At 43.2% G+C, this 13,303-nt stretch overlaps 1 protein-coding gene across 2 annotated transcripts in view; it reads left to right on the plus strand.

Annotated features, from left to right (window-relative positions):
- Window positions 1-407: 407 nt before the first annotated feature.
- Window positions 408-13,303, plus strand: part of CEMIP2 (cell migration inducing hyaluronidase 2) — a 49,808-nt gene continuing 36,912 nt past the window's right edge. Inside the window, exons 1-2 of one of the 2 annotated variants that reach the window (XM_071448729.1) lie at window positions 408-647; window positions 12,919-13,255. In XM_071448729.1, the coding sequence (XP_071304830.1) occupies window positions 12,931-13,255 (325 nt within the window). In that variant the 5' untranslated portion in view covers window positions 408-647; window positions 12,919-12,930. Of the gene's footprint in view, window positions 648-917; window positions 6,386-12,918; window positions 13,256-13,303 lie in introns of those variants that run through there. The other variant, XM_071448730.1, reaches the window with a different exon arrangement.

The following is a 13,303-nucleotide window of genomic DNA, read 5'->3' on the forward strand; positions in this document are numbered from 1 at the left end:
AGTATTATTATCATTATTATTAGTAGTAGTACTACTGCTGTTGTGACTATTACTTTAACACGGACATCGGCATCTAACGGTGCGTCCAGTATTTGAACTGAATATCAGCTCTTTTCCACTCTGCCCAGAGGAGAGCCGTAGGTCAGGGCACGGATGCAAAGTACCCCCCTGCTTCCTCTTGCCCCCCAGGCCCGGGTGCTGCAGGAGGCGGCGCCTGGGTCCCCCGGCAGCAGCGGGAGGCCGAAGGGATGCAGTCCCGCGGGGAAGGAAGCGCCAGGCTCGGGCCGGGCAGCGCGGCGCCCGCGGAGCGCAGCGCGGAGCTGCGGCCGGGCCGGGCCGGGCCGGGCGAGGGGAGGGCGGGCGGGCGGTGGGGGCGGCCCCGCTCCTCCCCCGGCGCGGGGGTGGCGGGAGGGCGGGAGGCGGGGCAGCGGCGGTGGGGCTCGGCCGCCTCCGCTCGGGGCCCGCGATCTGGGTCGCCCCGCGGGGCTTGCGGCCGCTGCCAATTGCGTAAGGGCGGCAGCCGAGGCGGGGAGCGGCGGGGTTGGCGAGCAGCCGGCGGCCTCCCGCCGTGTCCGGGGCGGGGAGCGCTATGCCGCCGCCCTGAGCGCGCCGCCGCCGCCCCGAGCGCGCCGCCGCGCCGGGCCCAGGTGAGAGCGCGCCCGGCCTGGCCAGAGCCAGCGCGGGGCCGGGCCGTGCCGGGCCGGCTGGGGCGTGGGCCGAGCCGCCGCGCCCGGGCGGCCGGGCTCCGCCGCACTGGCCTCTTTTGTTCCCGGGGCCGGCGGGAGGGGAGGGAAAGAGGGAGCAGAGGGAGGGAAGGAGGGAGCGGGGGCGGCAGCAGCAGCAGCCGGCGGCGGGGCGGGGAGGGCCGGGCGGCGGGCGCGGCTGCACTGAGGGGTCGCCCGGGGCCGCGCGGGCCCGGCAGGTGTGGGCCCGGCGGGGCCGCGGCAGGTGCGGCGGCGGGGCCGCGCTCACGGTGCCGCGGCTTTGTTGGCGCGCCCAGTCCGGTGCTGCCGCGGTCGCGGTGGAGAGCGACCGGGCTCGGGTCCGCATCGCGGCGTGGCTGCGCTGGGACTTGTCACAGGCATCGCCGAGAGCTTGGGCTGTCGTGGAATGCCGTCCTTGTGACTGATAACCAACAGCTGCTTCATTTGCCCGGAGGCACGGAAGAAGCAGTGGGAGCTGTACATCATCCCAGCCCCTCTAAGAAAGGAGGGTGTGCAGCGATTAATGCACTGCATTTGTGCTACATCACAGCTAGATGAGGGCTGTGTGCTGAAGATTATGACCTTGTTGGTACTTAAGTGTGCATTTAGTGATACAGTTTCCTTGAAAGGGATTTTATATTTTTGAGTGGTTCTAAAAGCAGAATAGCAGACAAAGACAATGTAATATGGAGGATAAAGTAGTACTTGGTGCTTTTTTGTGGCATTAGTCTGTTTTCATGAATCACAGAAAAAGGTTTGCAGTGGCTTAGCTACTGATGTGAAATGGCCCATGGTAGCAGTAAGGAGAAGGGAGGTTCATCTTTGTTCTTAGGAGTCTGCAGCTCTTCAAGGTGCTTTGTCTACATGGATCTTGAACACTGCCTGCACAAATGTGAAGTCTTCTGCCAGATCAAGTTTGTTGGGCCTGCTCCTCCTGCACTCTCTTTACTAATACAGCATTCAGCAGACTATGTCAGGGACTTGAGCTAGGCAGGGAGGCCAGAGAAATAAGTTATATGTAAAGCTTGAGAAATACCCGCAAACACAAAGGGATTCAGGAAGAAGAAAGCGAGTGTGGAGGGGAAAAGGACAAAGACAAGGAGTCTTGTGGGGTCCATGCTAAGATGAGTGTCTTCTGGAGTTCAGTGTCTGGTCTCAGCAGGAGCTGTGGTGGTGTGTGCTGTTTTGACATGGGGATATATGTTTTCCAGTGGCACACTGTGGGTTTTTTAATTACAAATATTAAAACATTTTCCCATGGTATTTTTGGGGAAAGTGGTATTAAGGATTGGCTGAAAGCTTTTAGCCAGTTCGTCTGACTTGTTGCTAGTTGATAGAGACACTAACTAGTAGAAGATGGTGGCCCCTGTGTGTAAAAGCTATTGATTGCTGAAGGGCCTATGAAATCCTCTGAACATTCCTAGCTTTTACAGGTCCTGTGACTGGAAGTTACCTTTTGGTGGTACAGTTCACTTTTCTTCCAAGTTTACAAACCAGGGGACCAAAAAAAGGTTGTTTTTTACTTTAAGTATGAATATGAAATTAGATAGAACACAAGTTGTGGGGCTGCTTTGGTTATTTTACAGCTTTTCTTTCTTTTTTTTTTTTAGTTTGGGTTGATACATATTTGAATAGTTTGTACTTCAGTGGAAGTTAAGTAGTGACAGAGGGCAGTGGGATAGGTGCTTTTCAGTCTTATTTAAATACTTCAAAACAACATTCTTACCACCAAGGCTGTGAAGAACTGTCTGCATGCCTTCGACAGTTGGGACTAGAAATGTTATTTAATTATGGATAACTTTAAATACAAAGGACAGTCATTAGCTTCCTTTATTATATGTCCAGTGAGTTTCAGAAGTTTCATTAAACAGTTTTAGCAGACTGGTTTTGTGTATTTTGAGGTAACTCCAGTTTCTTGCTGTGGAAGTCTTGTTTGCAGAAAATGAGCAGTGACTCAGTTTTATTTATCTTACCTGTTGAATAGGACGGAGCTGTTTGTTTCTGTGCCTGTGGGATGGCTCTGGCTACTCTCTGTGCTAGGACAGGAGCTCCATCTCCTCTTGATTCTGCCTTGTACTGGAGCTGGGGGGAGCCGGGGAGAAGAGGGACCCTGGTCCCCATTGTCTGCTGGAGGCTGATGCTGTAAGGGACACGTCTGCTACCTCTGCCCTGCAGCTGACGGAGCTCCTTGGCTGATGGGCCACACCGTGCGTGACTTCAGGGAAAGTTGTCCCACAGTATTTGTGATGAACTGTTCTTTACCTTCTGTGTGCATGCACCAGTGATTTAAAAACTTCAGACAGAAATTAGTGGGAAAATGGTCACCTAGTAAATCTTGCTTTCTGTATATTAAAAAATTAAATCATAGGAATATAATCTGAAGTATATCAGTAAGGTTCATGCTTTGCATTGGTAAGGCTGTTCCATAGAATCACCTACAGTATGCATCAAAACGTGATTAAAGTCTGTGTTGTAAATTGCAATTTCTTGTTTGGAGTCAAACTGTGATTAGACTTGATACATTCTCGGCTTATTTTTACCAAAAGGGATTTCACTGTTGATTTAATTGAGATATTTTTGGCGAGACAAATGGGAATGAATTATTTGTAGATGTGGGTGTAGAAATCCACAGAAATATTTCGTGGAATAGTAATACTGAGAAATTGGAAAAGGAGTAGAAAAGTTGAGCAAAGATCTGAGGGAGAAAAGTGACGTATTTGCCAATAAGGAAAGAAAATACTGAAGGCATTGAAGAATGCATACTTTAGAACTTGTAACTGATTTTATTGCTTTGTTGTGAAGTAGATTAATGGAAAGGATGTGCTAGTAGCTCTTCTATCTTTTTGGCACATGGGATTAGGAAGAACATGTAAAAAGGAGTAGTGCAGTCATGCAAGATGACTAGCTATACCTGGCAGGGTGTTGCAGTACTTGGCAGTAGGGTGCAGAGTTCTTGGAGTTTCCTAGAATGGAATTCACTGTAGGTAAGCCAAAATATGAGTGTAGCCACTAGCTCAGTAGAATGTATAACTAATGGTGGATTACTGGGCTTTGTTTTGCTGTTTGAAGATTGAGATTTTGCTGTTTTGAGATATCCCAGATATGCTGTATATCCCAGATATACAAAAGGAGAATTATAGCATGTTTTTTCTTTTACAAAATTCTACAAAGGTATCATATTGCGTAAGTTAAGTCACTGTTCCTTTTTCACCAGGTTCTCAACTCATGTAGTTCTGAAATTTCTGAGATACTTTAGAGCCATGGATTATGTTGGCATTCAGATACACAGTCAAGTTACTCTTCTTAGTTCATCAGTAGAAACTCTTTTCACAAGACTTTGAGCCCTCATACCTTGGCTGGTATGTGCTGTGCCCTTCTGCTACATTGCCACAATTCCTACAGCAAAATGAAAACTGTACTATATTTCAGCTACTGTGTATCAATCAGTGTGGCATATTAATGTAAGTGATCAGGTAAAGGTGTATTTTGTGTTGCTGATCTCAGCAGGCAGTTGCAGTGGCTGAGTTGAGGGGGATTTGGTCCTTAGAGGAGGAGAGGTGATTTTGGAAAAGTGAAGGTGAAAGACAGGTAAATGAGGTCTTAAAGTGTGGTAGAGGAATGACCACATCTCATCAGGCCAAGTGTCCATCCAGGCAATTACCCAGGGTCTGACAGTGGTGAGTAATAGTCATCTGGTGAAGCTACTGCATTGTGATGCTACTGCTTCCAGCTTGTGTTTCAAGGACTTCCTAAACTCGGGGCAGTGTTATTTATACAATACTCCTCAACTGAATTATCTTCTGCAACCTTGTTGTTCCCTGAACCTGGGTAAATGCTTGATGTCCAAAGCATATAGTACTGAGACAGGTTCAAAGATGTCTGTGCCAGCTTTTTTTTTTCCTCCTGGGAAGAGGCATGAAATGTTTTTTGCATTCTACCAGCTACTTCTGATTCTATGGACCTAGTGACATATAGCCTCTCTCTTAATCATCCATCACCAGTATGAAGAGTCCTTTGGGGATTCATAGAGTTCTTACTGGATGTGATTTGCAGCTCTTAATTATTTTTTAATGCAGACTCATTTAACTTGGCTTTTACAAAGGCAAGACAAAAGAATGTGGGTGTGCAACTCCAACAATTCAGTTTTTCAAGCAGCATTTTTTTTGTGGTTGATGCACAGTTAAAATCTGCTGAGGCAGTCCTTCAAGTATGCAGAATGAAGGGTGACATTTCATTTACTGAAGCTTGAGTTGGACTGAAGAAAAAATTCTAAGAACTTAACAGCTTTGCCAAAGAAAGAAATCCACATGCTGATATGGAAGCGACTCTTATTATTCTGATTCTTGTTTTAAATACAACTTAAAGATGACAACCCTTTGATGATTAAGTGATTATGTGAATACGCTCAGGAATGCTTTGCATATGTCAGTTTACTGAAGCTAAATATCGGATCTGATTCTTTTCCCTACTGCATATTATAGTCTGTACTTTCATATATGCCTATAATCTATAAGAGCTTTTCTAATTTACTAATAGATATATAATCTTACTGTCCTTCTCTTTGGAGTAGGGTTGTAGGCCCAGTGATTCAAGGTAGTGCCAGAACTCAACTTCACCTCTCTGAAGTGTATTACCATTACATAAAAAATTTTCTGCTTTGAAGTCCTAGGCTGTAGTTGTTAGATTGGGATTTGTGTTTTTCTAGAGACTGCAGATATCTGTATACCACTTCTTATTGTCCGTATGAGAAGTAGTTTAAATGTTTTTCCCTGATTTTTATTTGGATTTTTCCCTACCATCTTATTCAGGTTCCCTAAGGTGAATGTGGCAAATCCGTCACTTTCATGTGAAAGTTGTTGACTTAAGTGTAGCTATTTATTTACTTAAAAGTAGACTTGTACTCAGATGCATTACTGAGCTGAGGCCAAAACGTTCTCTAAACTAACCCTCACAATGTCCCTGTGAGGCTGGTGACCGCTTTTTTGCTCATGTTACGGGCTTGGGGCCCAAGTAATCTGTGACTCATGCAGCAAGCTAATGACAGATGGGTGACTAGAATGCAAGTTTCCACTCTTGATCTCTTACACAAATTATTAAACATTTAATTTCTGAAAGTGGAGTAGTAAAAATGATTCCATTCATTTTGCCTATTTCGGCACATGCCATATTTCCTAGTGTGCTCTTGGATGTGCTGTATTTAAGTTGTCGATAATTCATTTGTTTCTACATGGTTTCCTCCAGCAGAATATGCTATTTTTTAAATAGTGAATGAAAAACAGAATAGACTTCCACCAATTTATAATTTACAAAGATAAACTGTGTCAAAAAGAAACAAAGGGCAGGAAAGTAGAACTCACTGGAAATGTCAGATACTGTTTTAGAAACGCTGACTACAGTTTTCTGTGGCTGCTGGCTTGTTTCTTTGTTTCAATGGGCAAAATCTGAAGCTACTACAGTTCTACTTGAGCAGACTGAAAATTGCAGTGTCTACTGGTCAATTTAGAATTCTTGAAAGCTTACCTACATGTTTGGTGTCTAGGAACTGGAAAAAACATGTCCCTTCAGTTTCTGCAGCAAGATGCATATCTGCAGCACTACAAAAATCCCCAGGTTTTGTACATAAACTTTCTGCAAGATCAGATACTTCATCTGCTGCATCAAATGCTCTGTAAGTGAAACAGGTGAGTGCTGCAGAGGCTGCTCACACAAACTGTATCTCAAGGACAAAAGCCCAGTTGTCTTTGGAGCAGGGAACCATTTTTATTGTACAAATACCCTCAGTCTTTGTCTCATCCTTAATGGTGATATGCCAAACACCTGCACAAGAGGATAGCAATGAAATTCATGGCTCTCCTGCATGCTGTCAGCTGTCAGCGTGGGAGTGGTTTTACTTGACCATAATTTCGTACTTATTCCCACAGACAAGTTCTATTCCAGAGTGTTTATTTACCTATTTCCCTTGGAATGCAATCTTTTCACCATCCTCTACCCCTCACCTCGTTGTCCTTTCTAATCCATAGATAATAGCTTAATTGTTTTGCCTATCACCTAAACATATGTAGTTCAACTTTCCCTGCTTGTATATAAGTTTGAAATTTCTTCTGAACTGGAGAGAGGCTTGTGTTCTCCAAGATTTCATTAGACTAGCTGACGAAGGTTATTTCTATCTATAAGCCTTCTCTTATACTGTAAATATAATGCATGGTTTCACTTCTGTTTCTTGATGCGTGGTACTAAAGTGGTTCTGTGATTCTATACTTTGAAAGAATTGGTTTAAGAAATACGGACCTTGCAATTTTACATGTTTTCTACATGCCAAGTAATTCGCTAAAGATTATTAATTGCTACGCAGGAAATTCAGAGCTTATCTTCTAAGTTTTGTAACTTTTACCATTCTTATATCTCTATTTCTTGCTGGTTTATGCTCTAATTTTCTTCTGAAAATGTGGAGCATAGGAGAAAACTTGTTGGAGGCATGCAGAAAACACGTGTGTCTAGATGTCAGTAGAGTTTCTAAAGGTTTTTCTTTGTAACTCAGTTGAGATTTTTCAGGCTGTTCTAAATATTGTGATTTCCAACAGTTACTTAACTTAGCAGTGCATTTTACTGTGCACATACTCTTTCCAGCTTTTGTACATGGGTGGAAAAGTAGGTTCCTTCCAATATGCTGTCTGTTGTCTTAGCGAATAGGTGTAATTTCAGAATAAGGCAGGAGGAGAAAATGTGAAACCAGGGAAGAAAACATGTGGGCACCCTGTCTAGAATTGTTCTTACCGGTGAGGTGATTTGTTGACCTGAGGACTTCCAAGACACTTGAAGAATTGAAATTTGTATTTCTGTTGTGGTTGACCAGCTCGGAGGTCTACAAAGGTGTGCATGTCATGCTTTAGGAGCTTGCCTGACATCACATTCTGTTCCATAATTGTTTCTAATTAGGAGCTTGTTAATACTGATTTCTTGTCCCTTTCCCTTTTCATGGGTTTCTCACTGCACTTTGGTTTTATACCAGACAAGTGCCTCTACCAGGAAAGTAGTAATAACTTTTGTGGTACAGAATCATTAGGTTGGAACAGACCTTCAAGATCATCAAGATCATCAAGTCCAACCATGCCCTAACACACCTCAGCTAAGCCATGGCACCAACTGCCATATCCAGTGTTTTTTTAAACACATCCAGCGATGGTGACTCCACTACCTCCATGGGCACACCATTCCAGTATTTTAACACTTTTTCTGTAAAAAGCTTTTTCTTATAGCCAACTTAAGCTTGGTGCAGCTTAAGACTGTGTCCTCTTGTTCTGTCAGTTGCTGCCTGGAGGAAGAGACCCACCCCCACCTGACTGCAACCACCTTTCAGGAAGGTGTAGAGTGTGATAAGAGTGAGTCTCCTTTACAGTAGATAGAGATATCCTTTAGATAGAGAGCGAGTCTCCTTTTCTCCAGGCTGAACACCCCCAGCTCTCTCAGTCACTCCTCACAGGGTTTGTGTTCCAGGCCCCTCACCAGCCTCATTTCCCTCCTCTGGACGTGCTCAAGCATCTCAACATCCTTCCCAAACTGAGGGACCCAGAACTGGACACAGCACTCAAGGTGTGGCCTCACCAGTGCTGAGTACAGGGGAAGAATGACCTCCCTGCTCCTGCTGGCCACATTGTTCCTGATACTAGCCAGGATGCCATTGGCCTTCTTGGCTCCCAGGGCACACTGCTGGCTCATGTTCAGCTGGCTGTCAACCAGCACCCCCAGGTCCCTTTCTGCCTGGCCTCTGTCCAGACACACTGTCTCCAGACTGTAGCATTGCAGGGGATTATTGTGGCCAAAATGTAGGACTTGGCACTTGGACTTATTAAACTTTTTATTAAACTCATTTTATTGGACTCTGCCCACCCATCCAATCATTCCGAGGTCTCTCTACAGAACCCTCCTACCTTCCAACAGATCGACACATGCACTCAGCTTAATGTTTGCAAATATACTACTGTGTTGCATGGGGAAATATTTTTTTGTGTATGTGTTTTCCTCCACCCTCTGCTCAGTCTTTTCCTTAGCGGTAATTGTATGCTCTGAGACTAGACAGTGTGGTAATAGGTCAGCACTAGAGCTGGTGTAGTTTGATGGCCCAGATCAACAGAAGTGTGTCATTTTTTCTGGTTTCTTTTATTTTATTTTTAAGACCTATGATCCTTAAGATGTGCTTAAAGAGAGGCATGAATTATGAAGTAAGCAAACATTCTGTACAACATTTTCAGATGGTGCAGGTGTGGGAGTTTATTAGCATGTTTGACATGTTCTATTACACTTAGCATTTGACAACACAGAAGTGTAAAATATCTTGATTTTTTTCCCACTTTTTGGGTGGTGTCATGTGACATTTTGAATTATCTGGTAAAATAAGCCAATTTCTTTCCAGGAAACCAGCCCCAAAATGAGTAATGGATAAGCACACTACTTGCTTCCGAGCGCGCAGTCGTGTCTCAGGAGGTTCATATGTTATGCCCTGGTTGTACAGTGCATATGTTTCCAGTTTCTGACCGTGTGGAACAATGTGGGCTTGTATGAGAGTGTGGTAGTGGCACAAGTTAAAAGTGGTGAAGGAATACTTGAGGAGACGGGAGATGTTGCAGCCTGTTCAGCGGCTCACTGCTGTCTGCAAGCTGGGGTTTGCTGTCCACATCTGTTTGCTCAGTTGTTCTGTTGACGTATCCAGACTTGCAGGTATTCACTGTTTTCACTTGGAAGCTGTGCAAAATAAACCTTTTTGGTTTTTTTTTTTTTTTTTTTTTAATTTAAGCTAGTTTAAGCTGGCTTGGCTGATGTGAGCAGTATGAGAAGTAATTGTTTGCTTGCTCATGCTGTAGGAAGGGGTGGATGAGCAGAAATCTGGATTGTGTGGAGTTGCACTACTCTTGCAAAAGAGCGATATGCAAATAGTGCAGTCATCCAGCAGATGGGTGGCAATATCTGAGATACTCCAGATACATCGTGGGCTGAAGCATCTGAGATCCTCCAGCCGAGTCTGTGCAGGGAAGCTTCCCTCTTACTGATGGGCTTGAGGCACATGCTTAAGTGTGGCTCTGACTAAAAGCTGTGTTGAATAATGGATTTAAAATCTTGCATAATACTTTGTTGAAAGCTGACGTGCAAAAAATTTGGGAGTAGTGAGAAAGCAGCATTTTTAAATGGCATGACAAAGAACACATTTGTACAGATAGAGCTCTGTACAAATGTTAGCTAATTGGTTGAATATGGTGTGAGAACTTAACCGTTATTGAAAGCACTCTGAAGCAAGCTGCAAAGTAAAATTTGTGACACCATTCTGTGTACCACAGTACAATTGCAAAAGTGAGAGATGTTCTTGTCTGGGACTGGCCATCAGGAAGAGATGCCCAGATCATGAGTTCCTTATGAGACATGGCATAGGCACAGGTCAAATGTAAACATGGGAAAATTCAGATGCATAGGAATTTTCAATGTGGTATTTAAATAGTTCAGCAGTTTGGGTATTTTGTCCTGCATTTCACTCTGTAAATGCATTTGCAGAGTAAAATTTGTGCTATATTTGTGACACACAAACTGTATTTGTGCAGCCAAATAATTGCATTATTCTCTGGTGCATAACTGGCCATACAGACAATTAATATACTTGCTTTTATGTGGTGCTCTCTGAAGTATTCCACAGAATGGAAATAAACAAGCCAATAATTTGAATCAGATTATCAGTCTATCTTTCAAAAAAGTTAGTAGCTTCTCTACAAGATAGAAGATATCCTTTTTCAGCTAGAGAATTTCAAATAACGCATGATGAGGGAAGGAAGCATTGCAATGGTTACTCCTGTTGTAATGGAAAACCGTATGGTGAGTTTAGAATGTACTGAGTAGCTCCTTATTGGCTTAGTGTAATTATTTTTATTTTGTAATGGTTAAGACAGCAATTCTACTATCTTTTTCCCACCCATCCTTGGGGTGACCTGTGTTTTCACTTGAGTGGGACAGTTGAAAACCTTCTACAATTGCCAAAATGAGGGTTGCTAACAAAGCAGAATGCTTTGTACAACACAAAATATGTTTGAAATATGACACGAGTGTTTCCAATGGCTGCTGTAATTAATGTTTTTTGTTTGGGGTTTTTTTTGTTATTTCTTTAGAGGTCTGGCAGTACTTTAGGAGGGCTTGGTGGGAAGAATTGTGGGAAAATTATTTTGTAAAACTGTTTCAATTCTTGCATAGCCAATCTGGATTCAGTTGCTATAGCTGAGTAGTTTAAAAACTTTTTAACTGTTGTTATTACACTATAATGAACACTGTAATAATTTTGTCAGTGTCACAGAAAAATGTCCTAACTGAAAAATTAGCCAAGTTTAAGGAGTTGGGGTTTCAAACCATAAAAAAAGAGAAAATCTCAATGCTGGATCAGATTTCTTAAAATGTTTAATTAAGAAGCTAGTCCAGCATTTGTTTAGCTAGATATAGATACTATCTTTGAACTACCTGAAAAGCTCCATCTCTACCCAGCTTTTATTACCACATCCAAAACACAGAGATTACTTTCATTTCTGAGAGGTGGTAAGTTGAGTAAAAGCATATGAGGTTAAAGCAAACTGTTCTACAGTGCACATAACTGGTTGGGCAGTTAAGTGTGAGAGCAGAGGATTGGGTTTGTCAAAGAATAGAAAGGAGAATGCTGAAAATTAATTTGTTATAATGAACAGGTGCAAGAAGCACTTCTGGAGGACTTGGAATAATTTTTGCACTCTGGGATAGCTACTCCAGTTAATGTTTCTGTGCCTTCATTGTCATTGTGCATGCATCTGGAGATGCATTGTCTCCCATGAAAGGGTAATCTAGCCTGTTTTATAGTAACAGCTCTTTTTCCTGGAAACAGTGAACTATCAGATTTTGCAGCATGTGGAACAAAAGGCTCCTTTGCTGCGTCTCAGAATAAGATTACAGTTGTCACATTTCTCCTTCATCAGCGTGCCTGACACTTCAGAGTATGGCTCAGACTTCCCTTTGTTAATGGAACAGAAAGAGGATCTTTATACTCTTCCATAATTAGTAGTTTTTATTTTTCCTACACTTTGCTGTTCAATGCACATGACCTATGCCTAAATCCCCTTCAGGATTTAGTTTCAAAAGTTAGGTTTCAGTTAACTGAAACTTGAGCATCCTTCTCAAAAAATTTCATCTATAAGAAGTGTTAATCATAATGGAGATTAAAAAAAAATTATGCCAGCTTTGTGAATACTCTGTGCAACACTGTTGACTGGAAAACCAGAGAAAACAATCAAATGCAGGTTTGTCTCTTAAACTAGAGTGGTGAGTTAGAGCTGCTGCTGAGGATGGGCCAGGCAGGGATGGCACTGGTATGCTTTCTTCTTGGTATGCTTCAGAAGAAAGATGGACAATACTAGTAACTGAAATAAAAGCAGTACTCACTTCTGGGCAATAGGTACAGAGATCTGGAGCAAGCATGTTGCTTCCAGGCTTTGTGTCCAAACCCAGGTATCTCAGCAGAAAAAAATCACAAGGTTTCCTGAATAAGATGTAGGTAACTTAGAGAACAATTCCTGATGTACCTTTACTATCAATTGAATCTTGCTGTGAGTAAATCAAGAGTTTTCTGGCTCTATGCACCTCAGCTTATTAAAAGTGTTGACGAAGTTGCATCAGCATGACTAGAAATAAAAAGGTATTTGGTATTTTAATTTAAACAGTTTTTAGGGCTTCCATTGTAGAAGGCAGGCTTATCTTTTTAAGCTTCTTTTCCGTAAGGGAAAGTGAGGAGTTTGTTCAGCTTCTGTGTACAGAAAAAATACATTTAGACATTCTTTGCATAACTGTGGGGAAGCAGGGGTTGCTAGGTTTCTCACTGTTCATCTGATTTCTTAATCTCATAATACAAGTTAACTGTGAAAATACTCAGTGAAAAGTACCCACTGGAACTATGAAGAAATGGTCTGTGTTGTACTGGGTTCCCTCACCACATGCTTTTGAGTTTGTGTTGAAGACACATATGTTGTTCCATGCGCTTATACCATGGCAAGTGACCAGTAGCGACTGAGTAACAGATACTTTGTAAATATTCCCAGCTTCAGTGGCTGTTCTTGACATAGGTGGCTTAAAATTGCCTTTTGCTGTTATTTCTTTTCATGCATTTTGATCTGTATTCTGAAAACCTGTCTCTTCATTTTTTCCCTCTGTGTGTGTGTTCCAGTGACTTTATAACATGCAAGGCACTGATACCAGGGGGAGCTCCCCTGCATTCCTCCGTCCTCAGAACGGGAGCAGTCACAGGTCTTCGGGGTACGTCCCGGGGAGAATTGCCCCTCTCCGTCCCCCGCCGCCTTCGCAGAGCCATGCTGCAGCAGAATTTACCTCGGTGAGACAGGAAGCCCAGACAAGACTCCCGTCCTTACCAGTGGAGCAGCACCGCCGACATGCAGAAGCCAACAGACACAAAAATACTCTTATTTGTTCTGCCGTTTCTAGCCTTTCACTTTTTGTTGCACTGGGGATTTTTTTGGGAATAGCTTCAAAGTATGCTCCAGATGGTAAGTTCATTAAGAAAATCATCCTAGAAGTTACGCTACCTGTGAACA

Source organism: Agelaius tricolor, unplaced genomic scaffold (genome assembly GCF_023055355.1).
Source record: "Agelaius tricolor isolate 1412-34295 unplaced genomic scaffold, bAgeTri1.0.p SCAF_27, whole genome shotgun sequence".
Lineage (NCBI taxonomy): Eukaryota > Metazoa > Chordata > Aves > Passeriformes > Icteridae > Agelaius > Agelaius tricolor.